This window comes from Genypterus blacodes, unplaced genomic scaffold (assembly GCF_046128005.1).
Source record: "Genypterus blacodes isolate CSIRO-AG114 ecotype Tasmania unplaced genomic scaffold, CSIRO-AGI_Gbla_v1 ptg000003l_1, whole genome shotgun sequence".
NCBI lineage: Eukaryota > Metazoa > Chordata > Actinopteri > Ophidiiformes > Ophidiidae > Genypterus > Genypterus blacodes.
The window spans coordinates 9,298,493-9,320,000 of NW_027466817.1; the positions used below are offsets into that span (position 1 = coordinate 9,298,493).

At 45.8% G+C, this 21,508-nt stretch overlaps 2 protein-coding genes across 3 annotated transcripts in view; both read left to right on the top strand.

Annotated features, from left to right (window-relative positions):
* Positions 1-2: 2 nt before the first annotated feature.
* Positions 3-3,403, top strand: snrpa (small nuclear ribonucleoprotein polypeptide A). Its single transcript, XM_076140952.1, has 7 exons — positions 3-123; positions 376-456; positions 808-980; positions 1,086-1,259; positions 1,374-1,535; positions 2,536-2,624; positions 2,913-3,403. The coding sequence occupies exons 2-7, from the start codon at positions 384-386 to the stop codon at positions 3,070-3,072; spliced, it is 831 nt and encodes a 276-aa protein (XP_075997067.1). The 5' UTR covers positions 3-123; positions 376-383; the 3' UTR covers positions 3,073-3,403.
* Positions 3,404-8,231: 4,828 nt separating this feature from the next.
* The window catches only part of LOC142991022 (protein jagged-2), a 33,802-nt gene continuing 20,525 nt past the window's right edge, over positions 8,232-21,508 (top strand). For both annotated transcript variants that reach the window (XM_076140968.1, XM_076140976.1), the window contains exons 1-2: positions 8,232-9,116; positions 13,976-14,326. In XM_076140968.1, coding sequence (XP_075997083.1) covers positions 8,958-9,116; positions 13,976-14,326 — 510 coding nt within the window. In that variant the 5' untranslated portion in view covers positions 8,232-8,957. The remainder of the gene's footprint in view (positions 9,117-13,975; positions 14,327-21,508) is intronic.

Below are 21,508 nucleotides of genomic sequence, written 5' to 3' on the forward strand. Positions count from 1 at the left end.
AGGAAGTGACGTATGATTCTGCTCTTAACGCGAGATCATAGTGTGGGATTTGCCAACCTTCAGTGACAGTGTTTCATTCATCTTTTCGTGGTGGTTGTTCCTGACGCTATTTCACGGCAAAAAGTAAGTCCTCATTTGGATTCGACACATTTTGCCTTCGTAGTTAAGGTTTAAGGATATTTTGCTGCAAAGTAAGTGGTTAAAATCGAAGAAGCGACAGAAAAAAGTGAAGGAAGCTCAGTAAAGTTAGCATTAGCAGCTGCTACGCGGCTAACGTCCAGCCCCGCGTTTGTTGTGCACGCGCTGTTAGCATGTAGCTGCTCCTCAATTAAACGAGCTGCAGGTTTGTGTAACGTTGTTTCCCTCTCAAACCAGGACGGACGATGGCCGCCACGGACGCGCGGCTCAACCACACCATCTACATTAACAACCTAAACGAGAAGATAAAGAAAGATGGTGAGTTCATTGTAACTGCTGCAGAAGAGGGCACACATACCTCAATAAATTTGGGAAATTGGTTGGGCTCCATATTAACAGCTTGGTCTCCTTGGTGACGAGGCAAATGGAAATGCCCCTGACCCCTTGATTTGTAGGAGAAGACCAATTTAATGTTAAATATGAAAACATTTAAAGGCAGAATTATGGATTATAGACTATCAATGTCCATGTTGTAATCCTTTTGTTTTCTGCTTCTTGTAAAGATGGAGGGTTTAAGGATTAGACCTACATGTTACTGTATGTTCATGATGCATTGATCTGAGAAATGTATATAACCTGTGCTTGCCTAATTAATCTGTTTTTTTGCAGAGTTGAAGAAGTCCCTGTATGCCATCTTCTCGCAGTTCGGTCAAATTCTGGACATCTTGGTCGCCCGGACCCTCAAGATGAAGGGTCAGGCCTTTGTCATTTTCAAAGAGGTCAACAGTGCGTCCAATGCTCTGCGATCTATGCAGGGATTCCCGTTCTATGATAAACCTATGGTGAGTAAGCTGGACGTAGCCACGCGCTTTACAGAAGACCGCAAAAACATTTCTGTCCTGGCTTCATGTTGTCTTGACCGCTTTCGTCTTCGTCTCCATCTGCAGCGTATCCAGTACGCCAAAATTGACTCGGACATCATAGCTAAAATGAAAGGGACGTACGTGGAGCGCGACCGCAAGAAGGAGAAGAAGAAGGTCAAGGTGGCCGAAACACCAGGAGCCAAGAAAGTACCGGGAGCTGCCGCAGCAATGGGTGCTGGGGTGCCCGCTGCAATGCCTGTAAGTAAAACACACGAGGTTAAAATACTTTGACTGTTGCGTCTGTATGTAGTTGGCTGCAGTTTTAGTTACAAATATTCCAACGAGTCTTTGGCTCTGTGATCTCCTCCTCAGGGAATGCCGCCCATGAGCCAGGCTCCTCGCATGATGCACATGCCAGGCCAGCCTCCCTACATGCCTCCTCCAGGCATGATGCCGCCTCAGATGCCCATCCCAGGCTCCATGCCGCCCGGACAGATGATGCCCGGACAGATGCCTGGACAGATGCCCCAGCAGGTAGCGTTTTGTTGTTGTGTTGGTGATATTACTTAATCAAAAATTGCAATCAAAAAATTAAATATAATAAAAATATTAATAACTCTAAATAAATTAAAGTTCTCAGGGGAACCACCCCTTTTGTTGGCAGGGGAACCAAGATAGCATATAATTGACCTAAACCTTAAAGATTCAGCACAAGTCTTAATTATCAATTAAAATTATTTAATTAATTAATTAAATGGGAATAATTTAAAGATTAGTTTGTGTTTTTCAAAATCAGTCTAGAAGGCTGACACTTGTCGTGCGTAGAGGTTGATCATCATACCGACATTGAGAGCAAAGAGGGGATGATGTACAGGAAGTGGCGTCAGTTATAACACACCCAGTAGTGGGACCTGGGTCAAACTAAGATGGCGGCTTCACTTCTAGTTTAGCCTGCAAGGTAACGTGTGTGTGTCTTAACACCACAGGGAGTTTATAACCCAGGAGGTGCAGAGAGAGAGGGAGAGAGTGAAATCATGCAGCATGCAAGAATCGGTGCTTGAAAGCACAGTTAGAAAACTTAAGAACACAATAGCAGAAATACTCAAGATAGAAAATACAGTATTGCATACAGTGTATTTAACTTCTTAGATCTAAATCTGACTTTAAATCTTAATCTGCCCAAACATCAAATCCTCGTTTTGTGATTCTCTGTAGCATCGATTGGACAGCTGCGCTGAGTGTCCACTGAGTCGATGGTTTGTCCGTTTTGGTGTGCTTTGCTCCAATTCTTAAGTTCTTGGCTTGAAGAAGTTGGAAAGTTGTCTTCGTGGTGTAGGAGGAAAAGGGCGGGTTGACCCACTACAACACTAGGTTGTCTCCTTGTTTTGTGGACAAAGAACCGCATGCTTTATCAGAGTCAGCCATGGGACAGCTTCAAACCTCTGTAAGCACCTACAGTTGCGTCCAAAAACGTCAGAACCCGTTACATTTAACCTGCAGTTCCTTTAACGCTGTCTTGTTTTTGTCCTCGCAGGTGTCAGAAAATCCTCCCAATCACATCCTCTTCCTCACCAACCTGCCTGAGGAGACGAACGAGCTCATGCTGTCCATGCTCTTCAACCAGTCAGTATCTATCTCATCCTCCCATCTGTTTGATTCTAATAAAGTTATTGAATTTGTTGTGGTCAGTAAACTCTTATAGCTAGAAAAACATTATCAATCTGTGAAATCGGGTGGATAAATGAGTCTGGCCTCTCAAACATCAGAGACCTGCGGCGTATTTTCAGTATCAATGCCGATTTGCTGGCACATTGGGAACCTGCTGGAGGTTCAGGTTAATCCAGAATCTCGGTTTTTGTAGGCCGTGTTTGCAGGATGCTAAGCTTGACTGGTATGCTTTTGCGTGTTCAGGTTCCCAGGGTTCAAGGAGGTGCGTCTGGTGCCCGGCCGTCACGACATCGCCTTCGTGGAGTTTGACAATGAGGTGCAGGCTGGCGCCGCACGAGACGCACTACAGGGATTCAAGATCACGCAAATGAATGCCATGAAAATCTCGTTCGCCAAGAAGTAAAACCTGTAAAGACCGAACCAACGCCAGCTGTTCTGTACACAGGCCTTTTTTTAATAAGTACGTCAGAGTCCTCATTCTAGTTTGTTTTTTTGAACGGGCGAGTCTGCAGCCTGTCCTTCTCCCAGGAGTACGTGTAAGTATGCTTTCGTTTTGTCAAGTTGCCATGTTTGATTAAAGTTTGTTGCCTTTATAAAACTTAACAGGTTTATTCAAACTAATTGGCAACCCGACATGTTTTTTTTAAGCTGTCTGTCATAAAGCATTGCACCCAGAGTCTGGACTCACAGACACTGTACCTGGAGCTTTGTGTAATTAAAAATGATCTCTTTGACTCTTTGTGTGCTTCTCTTCTCTTCATCCTTGAGGTGAATGTCATCCAGCAGATGGCGCTGTGGTCCAATGATCTGTGCACGTTTCCTACATATGACACTAATCCGATGTATTATTTATTTACTTATCTAACTGATCTAACTTGTGCATTCCTCTCCATGATGATGGCACAAAACTGGACCCCAGAAGACTTGAAGTTGGACAAACATCGCTATCTGTTTGCTAATTTTACACTCTGGTGCTTTAGGTTGTTTGTTATGATGATGAGCAACTGACTTAGTGAAAGATTCATGAGTTACATCTGCACGCTTCCTGCACTGTGAGGTAATGACAATGTGACATCAGCGCGTCTTTAAGGAACTTAACCATTTACTGGTCTGTCTTAAATGCCAATATCAAGGTAAACTTAATTATACTTCAGAGAATTAAACAGTTGTCCACATCATGTCAAATTCTGATTTATCGGAACTATTTGGATTGGGAGTTAGGTTTTATCTTCTCGTCTCTTACCGTGAGAAACTCAAGAAACCCACAGATGAGATATTAATGAGGTGCAGATGAACGCTACTGAAAATTCACAGCAGCTACAGAGATGATGGGACCAAAGCTTCTCATGTCGCCGAGCGTCCTGGATACCAAAACAAATACTTGGGAAAATTTGATTATTTGCTTGTGGAGAAAATAAATTGTAATTCCTCCTGTTTCCATCGCAATGGACATTTGATTTCTACTAGTTTCATCAAAGTGCCCTGGTGCTGTTTATAAATCATTATTGGCTTACTGCTGGTTAAGAGGCCCAGTGGGAAATTCATTCGATTTTTGCAGTCAAGACGAAACACTGCATCATTGTTTTGCATTTGTCCTTGGTGCTGTAGTAATTTCATGATAAAATGTGTTTAATTTACTGGCTGGCCTTGATCATTTGACTTTTCCGTTTCCCTTGTCTGCCTCTATTCAAGTTTAATGGTTCACATGTAACAGCATGGATTCAAATTCCTGAGATGTGTTTTTTTTCTTTATCTCAGTAGTAAATCAAGCTTCTTGTCTGCATCACTGCCAGGACATTTATTCCAAGAATAGTTTAGACAATTTTACTTATTCAGACCTGGCAGCATGCACACTGTCGATCAGGGCTTTTACTTTACTTTAGGTTGAAATTCGTCTCTTATCTCGTCTGACTTCAGCTCTTAATCTTTCTCTTCTTGTGCAGGCTGTGCCCCCTCTGGAGGTTTGCATAGTAATTATGCCATTAACGACCACCTGAGTGGTTTGATGTGTGAATTTAGCCTGAAAAGCTTCATTTGGACTCGCTACCATCGACTGGATGTGGCGCCCCCGCGTTGTGGACTTGAACTGCGCCCCCGGTAATAGTCTCTCGCTCAGCTCAACAGTGTATACAAAAATGCACATTCTTTAGCAGTTTCCCAAGCCTTTCCACACTCCCTTATTTTGCCTTGAGAAAGCGCTGACCTTAGCCACCGGGGCACCGTGAGTGTGTGCACGCATGTGTGTGTGTGTGTGAGTGACTGAGTGAGTGTTGCATGCTCTTGGCAACACGCCGAGCGCCTTTCTCATTCACCAACACAGTGATCTCTCAGTTGGAGGAACCGAGACGGAAGTTATCTGGTGGCTTGTGCGTCGTCCCTGTGTCATTCCACAGTAAATGAGAGACATCAAAGACACAGTGAGTCCAAGACAATTTATGAAGGAATCCTGGAGGAGGAAAAGTTAGATTTTTTTGACATCTGAGTGTTTGTGTGATGTAATTTGAGTAGATGGGTGTGGCTGACTGACATCAAGTCCCTCTTAATAGTCTGAGTTCCATGTGGAGTGTAAACAATAAGAGTAAAGCACAAAGCATTCACACGTGTAGTCATTAACCTGTAACAATGCTTACAAACAAGGGCTGTTGTCAAATATAGAAAACCCTGAACTGATTGATAATGCAGATGTCCTCTACAGACTTAAAGACAAATGTCATGCATGTGAAAGTTCTGGCAGGAAGCCACATGCGGCCATTAGATGGTGCCAAGCACACGACTCGGGAGACTTCATTAATGCAGCAGCACTGTGAGCGCATCTGTGTGACAGGTAATGTATATGGAGCAGCCTGTGAGACCAGGCGGGGATGGCTCTGCATCTGTTAGTGTTAAGATTGGCTGCTGGCAAGAATAATACAGAGATACAGCTAAGAGTCTGATATTGAAACTCTTATCAAGCCAGCAGAAATCAATACTTTTCACATTAACATGAAATAATGACGCTACTAGAGAATCATCGTTCAAACACCAAAGATACTCGATTTTGATTAGTTTCTCAAGACAAATATTTGACTGAATATTGGGAACTGTGGGCCTCTGGGAAATAAGGAGATATTATTTGTGATGCTTACTGCCGAAACCAGCTCAGTAGAAGAAATATGAAGTGTAAAAGTAACTATCCCCTTTAGGTTTCAGTGATTAAATGAGCCAGTATGTCAGTGAGGCTCTTGATGTTCACATCGAGATCATAGATTTGACCTTGAATAGCGATAATATCAGTCATAAGTCATGAGAAGGCTGATAAAAGGCCCCGTACCTCGATTTGGCTCGGCTCCCCAAATCATGAGGTCTGTCAATGTCTACAGCTGTCAGAAGAACTCTCCCAAGGCCGTACCTGAACATGGCTCCATATTTAAGCCACTTCCACCTCTGGTATCTGCTTGCGTTCAGTTAGCATTCAGCTCATGCGTGGAGGTCGGCGCTGCTCTATGCAAATGTGCGGCATGCTGCAGGAAAGAGGAGCCCTCTGTCTCAACCACGGGGTCACCGCGGAGCACCGGGCCGCGGAAACACCAGCGGTTGTCAGGGAAGCTCTTGAGCAACAAGCCGGCGTAAACCTCAAGATAGCGAGCGCGGAGGGGAGGCCGCATCTCATTACGTTTCCTCTGATAAAGAAGGAACATTGTGTGGTGCGCTGGGGTCCAACAGAGGAGCAGTGGAAGTCAGATGTGGAAAATATGCAGCGCAACCGGTGCCAATATTCAAAGGACGCCCTAAACAACAATTCCCTTTTATATTTACCCGCTCGACTGTTAAGGATCTGCAGCCGGCGGCATCATAAGGCGTAAACATATATGTACAGCATGCAGGCGGCAGTTGTCAAAACAAGTTCAATCGTAAATGTGAGCATGAAGATCAGTTTTACAGTAGCGCCTAGAGACCAAACGCTTCCAGGAAAACATTTAACCAAACAAACCAGGACACAAAAGTCAGCATGAAGAAGTAAAATGTGTTGCAAATATTACAACACTTTTAACAAAACGATGAAAACCAAAGCTTATATAAAAGTTGACCGCTCACACCAGGTTTGAGGTTTAGCATGTTATCAGGACCTACGCGCTAAAAGTTGTCGAATGTTTTTGTTTTATCAGTCCAACTGTCAACATGTTTAACTTAAAAACATTAGCTATAAGACAGCTGAGTCAAACTACTGAGGTGAGGTTTGACAGAGTTCACCAAACTTGATTTAGCTTTAGCTTTGCTCTCAGGTCCAACTATACAAGTGCAGTATGATGATATGCTTTAATGATGTTAGCTTAGCTGCACATGTTCTCCTGTTTTCAGGGTTTCTGGTTTCCCCTCCTGTTTGTTTTAACTCAACTCTCATACAATTGATATTACATTGACCGGATTTGACTTTTGCAAACAAATGACGGGCTCAAATTCCCAAATCTCTGTGCTGGACTGGCTGGGATCTGTTTATGGAATATTTCCCGTTTCCTCATCCATAACAAACGGGTCTTTTAATTACGTTGGGCTTCAGTTTCCAGCCCGTGGAGACTCAGGCCCATTCACAGAGGCCACTCGACCTCGACCAAACACACAGAAATCATTAATTGGTGCGGCGGCGCTTTGATGTGGGTCCAAGAGAGCCAGAGACCTGAGACTGGAGGAGCTCTGTTAGGGTGCGGATGCATGTGCGGAAACGTGACATAGAATACTGCATCGTCTCTGCTAGAGTGAAAAGACATTTAGGTGCACACAATACTATGTGTCTGTACCGCAACTATGGCAAAAATGTGACTAATGCTGCAATCGGGTGGTAGTCTGGAAATTTTCTGAGGAGACACTCAAAGGCCTTGATATTGTAAGTGGCACTCGTCGATTTTTGTCAAAATTGCCTCTGAACCCAGTCGCTCTCATTCCTTTTTTGTTAGTTGTCTCATTGTGTAGATATTTGTGGTTCTCTCACAGGTCTTTAAGTCTGTGAATGGACCCTTATGGACACGTGTTAAAGCCTTTAAAAGCTCCTCTACACGAACTTACTGAATTTAGACACAAACATGTTCACCTATGACCTCTGAACCTAAAACCTTTGTATGTTTTCATGGATCTCTATTGTAACTCCCGGATGCCTTCTCACATCAATCCTCAGCTGGTGCCGTGTCACCCCAGGACATGAAGTATCTGAGAGAATGTTGTGGAGTTCCACATGCAGGGCGTCATTGTAGCATTACAGCATAACACAGTTCAATTTAGGAAGCCACAAGATATGTTACGCTTTTATTGTGGTGTGCATAACTTCTGTGTTTGTGCTGTAGAAGAAATAACAACATGGAACCATAAAGGTCCATTCAAAGACCTTACAGACCTGTAAGAGAACCACACACATCTACACAATGAGACAACTTAAACACAGATGGAGACCTGAAAATTGTGAATTTGGTCAAATCTTCAGAGTATCACTTTAAATTTGACATATTGTGGGAGAGAGAGAGAGAGAGAGAGAGAGAGAGTGAGAGAGCGAGAGCATCAGGAGAAGAGCTGAAAGACGGACATTCCCTGCCTCAGGACACACCCTCATAGCTCTCTCTCTCTCTCTCTCTCTCTCTCTCTCTCTCTCTCTCTCTCTCTCTCTCTCTCTCTCTCTCTCTCAGTTTCCCACACTGGCTCTGTAGCCGCCGGCGATTTGGATCGGTTTGACAAACGAGCAGCCAGCCGGTCTGATGAGCGGAGGCAGTGGAGGCTGTGGGCGCGTCTCAGCGGAGAGACTTTGGATGTGGTTTCCACGCGTTCAGCACCTCACCGGAGAAGGACGCGCCGTGTTCTGCGCACTCATGTAGTTCACACCGGGTTGTTCTTTGTCTGGTGCGTGGATTAGAAACAGAGAAGCAGAGAGAGTGTGTGTGTGTGTGTGTGTGTGTGTTTGGTAATTGGGATGAGAGTTAAAGAGTTATAGTCAAGTGAGCAGATTGGACCTTTAAAGCCTCTTAAGAAGGAATAGCGCGAAGGTGTTTGTTAAGGTGTGTTTGTGTGTGTGTGTGCGCGCGCCCGGATGAGCGACTAGTTCCCAGTGGAAAGCCACCCTGGACGTGACTGCAGAAGGTGATCAGGTGTGCGTAGAGAGAGAGAGAGAGAGAGAGAGATGGTTACGGTCTCATCAAGCTGGACACCATGAAGAGGCTCCGCGGGACTTCCAGGGTTTAGACCGGAGAGCGGGAGAGCAGCGCTGAGGGAGAGAGAGGGGGTCACGGCCAGGGCGCACGGAACGATCCCCGATCCCTCAACGCGGGGATGGAGAGGGCGAGAGCGCACAGCGGAACAAGAACGGATCGCAGACACCGAAGCGCAGAGATCACCGAGAGGCGAGACATGCGGACCCCCCGGACCCGGGGACCCCTGCACCTGCGGCGGACTGTCATCTTCCTCGCCGTGCTCACGATACAACCGCAGGTAAGCCACCGATTAAGAGCTATTTCCGGCATCGCGGCGAGCACTTAAAGCCTCGCCGCTGGCCGTGACAGTGGTTTGGTTCAGTGGCACTCGGGTTTGCCACCACAGCTGCGTTGAAAACAGCAATGGAGTCCACGCAGTGTCCCTCTGCTGCTGCTGCTGCTGCTGCTGCTGTGGCGCTGCGCCCACCTGTTGTTCCAGTGCTGCTGTGCGTATTAACGCAACACACAACTACACTCAACGAGACATGTTAGAGGCGTTCGACGCACATGTGAACCTTTCTCTGCGCGGATCAGGTGGTTTCCTTTGATCTTCATAATTTGTGTACGTAACATATTTTGATCCACAAATTTGCATAAACATACAATCAATGATCAATAACTTGATCAAGGAGAGCGGGGTGTTTCGTCTTTTTTCAACTGTCAGAAGTGTTGAACATTTCATTGTTTCACGGATTTCTGATGGATGAACCTGGAACATCAAATATAAAATTCAGTTTTTGTCCCCATTTATTTACATTTATTCATGTTTTTACTAATAAGATGACTGACTTTGATCTGAATGTATTGCCAATGTAAATTCTAGAATATTACAGAAATTAGATATTAAAATGTCATAATATTTGTAGTTTTACTCACAAAAAATAAATGAGATGCTATGGTTTGTGGTTGAGTCACATCTTCCATGATTGCATGCGAGCAAAATCCTTTTATAAATCATCTTATTGTGGATTGTTTGACACCGAGGACATAATGCAGTGAGATTCAAGGATTCGTTGCTAATCTATGGTAGGTTACAGAAATCCTTAAATCCTCCTGTGATGATGAGGAATGAGAGGTAACACCTTCATCACGCCCTCCGCTCAGCATCCACTGTTATCTGCTCCCTGCATCATCAAGGGATATTTGCATCTTTCCCCTGCGTCTCTGTCTCATGGGCACCTTTACATCCCTGCCTTGTTCTTCTATATAAGACCTCCACTGCCTCATGGCTTCTATACGGCTATGTTGTATATATGCAGCTAATTTGCAATGATCACTGGGATAAGTTTCATTACACCAGTAATCCCGTCAATGCAAAAGCGTTCCGGACAGATTGGAAAAAGCTCTAGATTTCATACATTGAGCATACAGAGGAGCGATGGAGTGTGTTTCCTTTGTGCCTTGAGTGCCTGCTGGTTTCCCTCTCTGTGTGCTGTTAAGTGTTAAGTGAAGAACAAACTGCAGCTCCTTGGTTTAGTTTGGAGCCCAATGATTTTAACCAATGATGCAAGGTTATGAATATTCATGAGGCGCAATCCAGAATATTACCTTGTGTTTGGCTGAGCTGAGAGGAAATCATACAGATACTTAAAGTGGTTTAGGTTATCTAGACTGAGTTTACAACTACACGACCACATTCGCACAAAACCAAGAGAGAAGCACGGCATTTTGGATGTCAGGTGATACTAATTCGCCAATCATGCTAAATATTTGCCTCCTAGACTTCCTGTAGAGAGTTTTCCAAGCACTTCCACCTGGGAGGAGACGCTGAACATGGCGACGGGATCATATATGTCTTGGAACATCTTTGGGTGTCCAGGGCGAGGAACATCAGCACAGCTTTACTTGGCCTGCTGCCTCCAGGACCAGAGCCTGATGGAAGACAAATGAATGGATGGATGTACAGAATGATGAACTTAAGATGGTTAGAAACAAAGGGTTTGTTTGGGAACAGAAGGAGAAAAATCAATCCCACAGAAGGAACAGGAGGCCTGAGGAGACAGAGGCAGTAGGAGGTGGTGAGCTGCAGTAACTATGGCAGCTTCATCAATCAGATTATGCTATAGAGAAGAATATATAATGTATAATGATATACTCTGTTTATAGGTGAAGTGCTGTCGGGGGGGGGGCTCAGTGAGGTGAGGTTTTCGGGGAGCCTAATAGGCCGCTGCCGTGTCTAATGCTGAAACACTGGGCGGCTCTGCGTGTTTTGTCACAGCAGCTCTGAAACTGGCTCCACCAGCTCCCTCCATCCTCACACTGCACTGCAGCGTAACACACTCAGGACCTTTACGATGCAGGCGACAGTGGCTCAGTTACACTTTTATCTCCCTACGTGAACAATATCATACAGCTGAGGTCAGCAAATAAGTGAGTTTACTTCAGGTAACTGTAAAGACTTTGGGCTGCCTGAACTGGAGAGTAATCGGAGTATAAATGTTGATGTAAACGTGCGGATTGACAGCTTTGCATTCGTGTGAATTACAGTCAGGATCACACACTTTTTGTTGTTGTGTTAGTTGTGTGCGTATTGTGCCTTTTCCCCCCTGGTGTAATGGCTCCTATTAGGCTCAGCTCTTGTCAGGCTCAGCTCCCATCAAGCTCAGCCCCCGTCAGGCTCAGCTCCCGTGTGTGGTGAAGAGTTCATGGTTGCGACCCCTGGGCTCAGATCTTTAGATGAGGGGATCAACTGAGTCCTCTGTGGTTTTTGGATGAACTGATGAACCTTTAAGTGCTCAGACTCCTGCAGAGATGAAGCCTGAGCCCACAAATCTCACCCTCCCTTTCTCTTACCGTCTCTCTCTCTCTCTTTCATGCTCTCACTTTCTTTTCTAGCTTTCTCACTCTCCTCCTCTCTATCGGTACTTTCTCTCTCTCTCTCCCATGGTTGGATTGAGCGCTGACACACTGGTATGCTGGGAATGGTTTGGGGACGGGGGGAGGATGAGGAGAAAGGAGGATGCGGAGTGATGTGCGGCGCTGTATCTCCTGGAGCCTTTTGATGTACAGAGTCTTTGCTTGTGTTGATTTCTGTCCATATTCCGCTGTCGTTCGCCTGTTATTCCCTCTACATTGGAGAGAGAAGGCCACATGAAACCATATTTAATAAACCTGCCACAAATCGCTGCCAGGAACACTTTGCATAGCCGAAATTATCACTCCTGCAGGTTATTTACTTACACTGATGATGTAAATGAGCACAGCCACAGAATGACGCACGGCTCGCAAGCATCAGCTGCTGCCTGCTTTAAAGACGGCGCCACATGTTCGGCGGAAGGCAACACAATGTCTCCTTACGATGTCACCTCACTTGAGGACATGTTAGACACAGATCAACAAAAAGTCACTTCAGACGTCCTTGAATCATGAAAGATCAGTCTGGGAGTTTTTCCTATAGAATCAATTAGGAGTGGAGAGTAACAAAAAGACGTTTTGTTAAGTTTATTTAATTCAATTCGCTATCTCTGCTCCTGCCTCTCATAGGTGCTAATCAGGTCTTCCTCTCCTACAGCAATGATAAATCAGCTCTACGTGTATTTTGAATGAATTGCCATTTCCTCCCCTGATATTTTTGTGGTCATACATAAGGAATGCCCAAAACACTTTAACACAAAGATGTAGTTTTCAGTGCGGCCCCTTAGTAAACACTGAGCAACTCATTTGCACCTAAACAACAGCTGCAACTTCTTAACAAATGTTGCTCTAAGTTTAGTTTCGTGTTTGTGTAAGAATTCCACAGTACACGTAAATTATTTCTGTTCCTTCCTCTGTGGAGATTTGAGTCTTGCGGTGATCGGAGACAACAGAGGCTTTAATTCTGTGTTTGCAATTGTTGGAAGAAGCCGCAGCCATTGTTTCACCGCTGCAGTGACAGGCAGACAGACAGGAGCGTGGGCACACACACACACACACACACACACATGACCCTGCTGCTCTTTGGGACTCTCAGGGGGTCTTGTTAACTCTAGCTGAGTGTGTGTGTGTGTGCTTGTGCGTGTGTGTGTCCCCTCCACCCACCTCTAAGCAGGGAATAGAAAGGGAGGCGGATGAAAAGGGAGAACGGCAACAATACAAAGACGAGCTGATGGTGAGAGAAAGCGAGGTGAAGGAGAGGTTCCGTTTGTTCCCAGACAGAGAAAAGAAGGGAGGAGGAGGAGATATGGAGGAGGAGAAGAAAGAGTGCGAACAGTTTCCCACTGTCACCGTCCCCTGGGAGGAGAGAGTGAGAAACAAGAGGGGAGTGGTGCCGACACGGAGGTTAAGGGAAAGAAAGAGCAAAGGAAAGAAAGTACAGGAAGGTACAGAGGTGAGAGAGCGAGAGACAAAGAGAGAGAGAGAGAGAGAGAAAAGAGAGAGAGAGGTGAATAAAGGGAGGGCAGATTGAGACAGATGAGGAGATGAACAGATAGATGGAGGATTGTATGACAGGAGCGCTGCCGTATCTTTCCATTCGTTTTGTCTTTCGGCGGTGAGAATTCATTGCTGTCTCGTCGTTTCCTTCACTCCCACCTTCTGACCATCAGAACAGAACAACACAAACAAGCCCTAAGTGCAAAAAGTACAGACACAGGAAACACGACACTGCCCTGTCGAAACAGGTTCATCACGTTTCAGCAACATGGTTACATCTCCAGGATAAAGTTCATCTTCAAAGTTGTAAAATGAGCCACTGGATTCAGTCTTAGAACCAGAAATGAGATGAATGTTTTGATGATAAGGAGCAAATCTGAACTCTGAACTTTCACCTGAACTCTGCACTGCTTACATCTTCCTCCCCTGTATGCAGGGGGTTGTAACACAATGGGGGGGTTGAACTTGTCAGTATAAGAGCTACCAGTCTGTTCATCCCTTCTTTACACAGCCGGTGTTCTTCCCACCAGACACTAGTTCACCAAGGAGCCAAATGTTCAGCAAAACACAGAATCCTACACACCAGCCACGCCCGCATATGTCTGCACACCAGAGTGCCTACACACTACTCATCTCTATCGCCTGCACCTCTTTGTGTAACAGATGAAACATTAATGCAACTTCTTCTCTCTCCTCTACCTTCTCCCCCTACCCTCCTCCTCCCCCTCCCCCCTCCATCCTTCCCAGGCTGTGTTTGCGGCGGGGATGTTCGAGCTGCAGATTCGTCACTTCGAGAACCCGCATGGCCTTCTGCATAACGGGGAGTGCTGCGACCTCCAGGCCAGCGGTGGGCAGCGCTGTTCGGTCAGGGACCAGTGTGACACTTTCTTTCATGCCTGCCTGAAGGAGTACCAGGCCCGCGTCGTCCCAACTGGGACCTGCACATTCGGGTCGGGCCGCACGGGTATCCTAGGCGCAAACTCCCAGTCGCTGCTCCACAGAGGACACGAAGGAGGAGGAGGAGGAGGAGGAGGAGGAGGAGGAGGAGGGGATGGGAGTAATGGACACATTGTCATTCCCTTCCAATACGCCTGGCCGGTGAGTGTCGGGGCAGAGCGGGTTATTATTGTGGTTACCAAGGGAACAGGCTAACCGTCAAGTGCAATGATACACTCAAATTGCAGCTAGAGTGGAATAACAATGACACTTAGAGGCAGGCGTCACACTCACGTATCCTTGCTTTCTCAGCATGACAGCCAAAGAGTACATGAGGAATAAATATCAGGATAATGTCAGAAACAAATTTGTAGATCAAAATGTGAGCACAGTGATTAAATGTTAAATGTTGGCATAAGGCCACATTTCAGAGTCATCACCTTTTACACCAGTATAGTGAGTCGTTATGTCTCTTTTTTGAATGTTGCATTATTCTGGTGATATTTGGCAGCAGAGGTGTGTTTGAATCTTCTTTTTGATGTCTAAAGCAGCGTTGTGGATGTTACAGTAACTCCAGCAATAACCCAAACTAAGAGAACAATACAGATAGTAGTTTTGGACTCGAGCACCAGCACAGTAGGGGTGCGATCATTACGATCATTTTGCTGCTTCTGTTATCCGTCCTCCTGGTCCCTCCCAAACTTTCTGCTTTAGGTCTCGCTGCTCTGCTTTCTTCTGTGTATTGAACGATATGCGGTCATCGTCCTCATTAGAGAGCAGACCAATTAATGGAGCATTAACCCAACAGTAGGCGAGTCTGGCCGCGTATCGATTATCCAATCAGTCTCTCTCTTTCTCTCTCGCATCTCCTCCTCTACCTTCTACCCTTTCTTCTCCCTCTTCGTATCTATCCAGTACACAAGTGCAGTTCCCCGGCTGCAGCGGCCTGATGTAAATAAGCTCATAATGAATTAATGAATATTTGTTTCTCTTCGTCACAGGGTGTTATTTTATTTGTTTGCCCTTGAGCTCTGAAATCCTGACTAGCTGCTTGGGACAGACAGGGGCGGGACGACAGGGTTAGATATGGTGGCAGAGGAGATAGAGAGTGGTGAGAGAGAGAGAAAGAGAGAGAGAGAGAGAGAGAGAGAGCGAGAGAGAGAGAGAGCGAGAGCGAGAGCGAGAGAGAGAGAGAGAGAGAGAGAGAGAGAGAGAGAGCATTTCCCTGTCCGTAGATTAAGGGGACTTCCAGGTGGCTCACTAGAAGCGGTAGGAAGGAGGGTAGTTCCCGTCTTTACACAAAGAACGTGCCTCCCTGTGGGCTTGAAAGCCGGCGCCCCCCAGTGGAGGAGCTCTGAAAAAACCTTCAGCAGGGCGTCAAGCATTATGTGCGATGCTGACTGCCAGACTGAGCTCAGTTGAACAAGAACTATGCAGAGAGTGTGGCAGAGGTATGTCCTCCTTCTGGTTTCAGTGGTTGAGTGCATCTGTTTGCCTTTAGCACTGAAGCTTCTCAGGTTATTACTCAGCAGCTGGAGGCCTTCAGATGTTAAGTCTCATCATATTTACATGACATCATTTTTCAAATATTATACCAAACAAGATGCAGCTCAGGCTCCGGCCCTTTGATCTGTGCACGCATACTTTTAACACACATACATTCTGCTGATGTATCAACTCTCTTTCTCATATGCACACACTTGCGTGCACACAGGCACACACAGGAATGTTATACACAGTTGGCTTTGTTTTCTTCTTCTTCTTGATTATCATCAGCCCATTTACCCGTGAGACTCACTGTCCCACAGCCAATTATCCTCCCTTATCTTTGTACACTTTGCCTTTGTGTGCACATGCGTGTGTGCTGTGTACGTATGGTGTTTTGCTCCTCTGTGACGGGAGGTGTGTGAGTGGCGGGTACAAGTGTGAGAAAGTTCCTGGACACAAAATCTACCTGGATCAGTTTCAGTGCGGCTGCAGGGGAAATTGCTGGGATGGACGGCGGCGGCGGTGCATTTCTGTGCAGAGCCGCGCGGCTCAAAGCCTCACATTATCTGACCATCTCAGGGAGGCGAGGAGGAGGAGGCGGGGGAGGGGAAGGCAGGTAGACTGATCCCTCTGCCCCAGGTGAGGGGATGAACAGGTGAGCGCAGTCATTATGAGGAAAGGTGAGCTCTCTCTGTCCCCTGCCCTCCCTCACTTGTTCACTCTTTCTTTCATTCTTTCCCTCTCTCTTCCTCCCACTAATCCTCTCAGGGAAATGTATGGGTTGTGTGAGTGTGAGGATATGTGTGTGTGAGTCTCTATTCACACACATGATGTATGTGTACACATGGTGTTATGAGGGTTACCTGTGTTGTAATTGTTCCACCTGAACCCTGGTCATGTGATTTGCTTTTTTGGGAGGATGAGAACCAGAATGAAAATGATCCGTGTAATGCTTTGGTCTCAGGTGTTAACCCTTTGAGGTCTGATAGTGTTACTGGTGCTTGGACCTGCATACATCTTGTTATAATGAGTTCATTCTGACACTCAGCATCTAACACAATACATCATTTTGTATTGTGATGAGAAACTCGACTTTCATTGTCACAAATTTCAAGTTGCAATTCCGAGTTTTAGAAGAGCATGTCAAACAAGCAAAAGGAAATTCGGTCATAAAAATCTGTAGATTTAGTTCTGTAAATTGAGATCCTACCAGCTTTTGATAGATTTTTAATAATCTAAGTTCCGTTAGGGTGTATTGAGCTCCCATGATATTTTTGGTGGAAATCAAGCCTTTCCTCAGAAAGTTAGAGAAATCCCTTGTGACATTGTAAACATTCTTTCCACCAGGGGGCTCAGCGTAGAACAAAGCTGTAAACATGGAGCCCCTCCCACACAGGAGTGAGTGAATTCTCACCCGGAAAAGTGGATGAAATTGATCCTTGCTATCCATAGAAAAGCCATTTATTGGCTGCTCCCTTGTGGCTGCACTGTTTTATGCAGTTGCATGTTACAGATTGGTGGGCCAATTCTGCAAACTAGATACAAGGCTCTGCATTGTTTACGCATTAAATCATGTGTCACTAATCGTCATGCGGCTCTGCTGTGTAAATCAACATAAAGATGAGCTTAAAGCTACAAGCTGGCACTTCTGTCACTGGATGCTCACTCGTCTCTGTGTGGTGAGGATTTAAAGCAGGAGTGACATGAAGTTGTAAACAACTTTGAGGATGTTAAATCAGTCATTTCTCAGATAGACTGAGGGATGTGGCTTCATTTTGAGCCCAGCTTTGGATCCACTGAAGACACTCAGCGGTTTGGGACGTTTTAGCTTAGGCGCCTTTGTGGAGACGGGAAAAGTTGAAAGACTTCATGACTGTTAAGTTCTTTTCTGAAATCTTCCTTCACAGTGGTTCGTTCCACTGCTTCACAATCTGTCTGGATAAAAAAGCGAATCAGAATGTTGGGTTTGTTAGTTCTGCTTGTTTCTCAGCTTGTGTGTGTATGTGTGTGTAGGGGTCTTTACACAGGATAACTCAAAAGGTTATTGGCAGAATTTTATTACTTTTTGTGGAGAGGTGACTCGTGGGGCAACACATGTTATTATAGATTTGGTTGATCTGGATCACTGCTTTAAAGTTATTAAATCATTTGAACATAGGCCGTAGACAACCATTCAGTCTGCTCAACCCAGACGGTACAGCCAGCCTGCAAACCAAAACACTCACCACCATTGGGTCTGGATCTGGATCAGTAGGATCTGGATCTGGATCTATATTTAGCAAGGCACTTCATAGCTGGTGTCTAGCAGGGCCACAAATATGCAACTACCACCATCATCCAACTGAGATGAAGCTGATCCAGTAAAGTACAAACAGTGAAAAACTGATCTATATAAGGGGGGCGCGAAAGAAAGTTTGGGAACCACTGGTGTTAAGTAATAAAGATAGAATGATCATTGAAGTTACTGCGGGGAGGTTATTTAGGTCAAGAGATGAGATAGTCAAAGGTAGATAGAAATGCAGGTTGTGGCTGTTGTGAAGACTTGGTGGATGTTGACTCTGTTGCTCTTGATGAATGTGATTAAGTGACATCACCGTGATGATAAAGTTGGCAGGTTCACACAGGCGCTGAGAGTCAAAGCTTTAGCGTTTGTGTTTATTCCCCAACACGACTGTAATCGCTTGGATTCAGCATGAGACCTCCGCTCACACAGCATTGTGGGAACTGAATCCGACATTTCCTGACCCTGCGTCACTCAGCGCAGGTTCCTATGTGTATGGATAAAGCCTAGTCCTTTGTTAAAAAGCCCTGTGACAAATGACTGCGATGAGCGCTATAGAAATACTGTTAAGGTAAAGTGAAGCGAGCTAGGACCCCACGTCTTCATCTTTGTTACGCAGCCTCATAAGCCTTATGTTGAGTTTTAGGCTTTTTAAATCTCTTTCAGGTTCAGGTTCACTGCCAGGGGCCACGGTTGAATAGTGCTGGGAAAGTCTCTCTGCTGTGTGTGTGTGTGTGTGTGTGTGTGTGTGTGTGTGTGTGTGTGTATGTATGTGTGTGTGTGTGTGTGTGTGTATGTATGTGTGTGTGTGTGTGTGTGTGTGTGTGTGTGTGCGCGCGTGGGTGTGTGCACAACGGTGTGTGCGAGAGAGATTCATTTGTGTATTTACACGCTGAACTTTCAGGTTCTTCTCGTCATGTTTGTCTGTTTGCATTGATACAGGATACAGGATGAGCTAAGTGAGTCTGTAGATCCTTCACACGTTACATCTAGAGTAGATCCTTCACACCTTACACCTTACAAATTTACATCTAACTCTTTTGATGTATCAGAAAGAACACGTGATTTTTTTTTCTACTTAATAAATCTAAACTGTATAGACACTGTAGTGACTCCTACTGGTCGCTGCATGGAATTGAGAACTATCTCTGGGTTAGTTTTCGTGTGTCACTTACGCCTTCATAGCTTAGTTGTGTTGTTGTTTACTTTCAGTTGCCATTAGCGACCGCACCCTTTGATCCGGAGCAATCGCCGCGTTCAGCTGATGTGATTTCTCGTCTTTTACCGCAAACTTCCTGAAGCGCTCAACAGCTGAAATTGCCTCCATTCTTGGGGAAAACCTATCCTGCCTGTGTGTGAGATAACAAAGCTCTTCCTCCGCTGCGAGATTCAACTCAGGCAAATCTTTGGGCGGCATCTTTGTGTTGAGGGGGAACGAGTTCACATGCAAAGTGTGGCCATCATGCAAATGTGGCGAGGTGCTGCCGCGGGCCGACTCCTCTTACATCAGGCTGCTCCTGCTCACTGTTATTCTGCTTCTTTACAACCACACAGGTGAATTAATTTGAGATTCCCTATACGGTATCGGATACACACACACACACACACACACACACACACACACACACACACACACACACACACACACACTCATTCACTGGCACTGGGGTAGCCTGTGCATTCCTGCTGTGTGGGAGCGAAGCAGGGGGAAACCAGCCGATTGAAACGGGAGGAGAGGAGCACAGTTAGAGCTTTCTTTCCCCTCCCTGCGTCTCTCTTTCACTCTCTCTCCTCCTGTCCTCTCTTTTGTCCCCTAATCGACTCTCTCACTCTCTCTCCCCTGCATACCTACGCCAGCGTCGATACCGCTGGTCGCATCTTTTGTACATATATATGCCGGCGTGGGTGTCTACGCGCACGCACGTCTCTTTATATCCCTTTCAACTCGTCCCCTGTAGGCGCAGACACACACACATGAACATGACAGGAGTTCAGCATGACACTCACACACGCACACACAGAAGGTTAATTCCATCAGGGTTCGGAGCTTGGTGTTTTATAGAGATAAGTTAGTAACTCGGGGGTGAATGTCTCTTGGGAAGTGCCTTTTAATGATTTAATTTGTGTGCAAATTGGATTGAGAGCACGAGTCTCCTCATTAGACGGGAAAAGAGTGAAAGGAAGCCAGATTCACACGACGATGACGTGTCTTGCATGTCTGCGTGTCTCTGTGAGTCATAGATGGCAGGACATGTGCCTGAAGGTGCTGTTATGCCTCTCTGCATGCATATCAAGTGAGCCTGTTGTTGGAAGTGTTCAGTCTCTTTCACAGTGCCATTTGAATCTAGCAAACCACAGAAACCACAGAAGAAGAAAATCCAGAAACAAAAAGTCACATTGTTGTTTGTTTCCTGGTTTAAACCCGTCTCTCAACTGGAAGTTTGGCAGTCGGAGGATTCAGATAGTTTCAGTTGTTTGTGATGATTTGGGAGGTGTGTGTGTGTGTGTGTGTGTGTGGTCCTTATCTGACCCTCTGCAGCTTCTGTTTACCCACAAAACCAGCAAGCATCCCCACTAACATTGCAACGTTCACCCCCACTCCCCCCCTCCCTCCCTGTCTGTCCCTCTCTCTCTCTCTCTCTCTGCCTGTGGACTCTCGCCCACACACACACCCTCTGTCCCTCTCTGGAGACCTGGGCCGGCTTTGTTCTTGGTGTGGATGTTGGGCCTCATGGCGTCTCTGTGGATCACACAAAAGCAGCCACGGTTACAGTATGACAGTATCAACTCCCGCCTCCCCCCCAACGCTGTGTGATGTAAGGCCCCCCTGATCCATACATCATCTCTGCATAATGGACATCACATTTACATCTGCGGGTCTCAGTAGAATCTGTCGCTTTCATTAAGTCTGTCAGCCGATGGTGCAGCTGGAGATCACAGCTTTATTCCTCCTGACACATCGCTGAGAAACAATCATATCCTCTTTAGTCTCATCACTCTCTCTCTCATCGTGATTAATAATGGAAATGGGAAAACGGCACAAAGTTTGACTTAATGTGCAGTTATAATCAGGAAGAATTGTTGTGTGGTCTGATGATAATTCACTATGTTTCTTAAGTGGCTGTGAAACTCTGCTTGTTTTACATTGAACGTTCAACAAAATCCTTATTTTCAAGGCAAATCGTGTGTCAGCGTCAATCTGCGGACCAAAAAACATCAATTTCATCCATGAGACAGGGGAACATTTGTTTATCCTCATTACTGACATATGTGGAGGCAAAGATACACACACACACACACACACACACACGAGCACACGGCTGCGCTCCCAGACTCTAGCTCTGTTTTCTTCTTAAACGCAACCGTGGATGTAAAGCACTTAGCGGCTAGACGAGGTAATTTCCTGCGGAAGTTGGGAAAGCGGGGATTCGGTGGGAGCAGGGTGGTTGTCTGGGTTGGGATGGGGGATATATGTATGTGTGTGTGTGTGTGTGTGTGGTGGGGCACAAGTAGTTTAGATTAATGGGCAAAAGGGTAAAGTTGATCTTGGCAAAGGGAGAGGGAAGGGAGGGAGC

Coding starts and splice junctions, on each gene's coding strand:
- snrpa (XM_076140952.1), top strand. CDS start 384: ATGGCCGCCACGGACGCGCGGCTCAACCACACCATCTACATTAACAAC. Junction 981..1,085: donor CGTTCTATGATAAACCTATG/GTGAGTAAGCTG, acceptor CTCCATCTGCAG/CGTATCCAGTACGCCAAAAT. Junction 2,625..2,912: donor CTGTCCATGCTCTTCAACCA/GTCAGTATCTAT, acceptor TTGCGTGTTCAG/GTTCCCAGGGTTCAAGGAGG.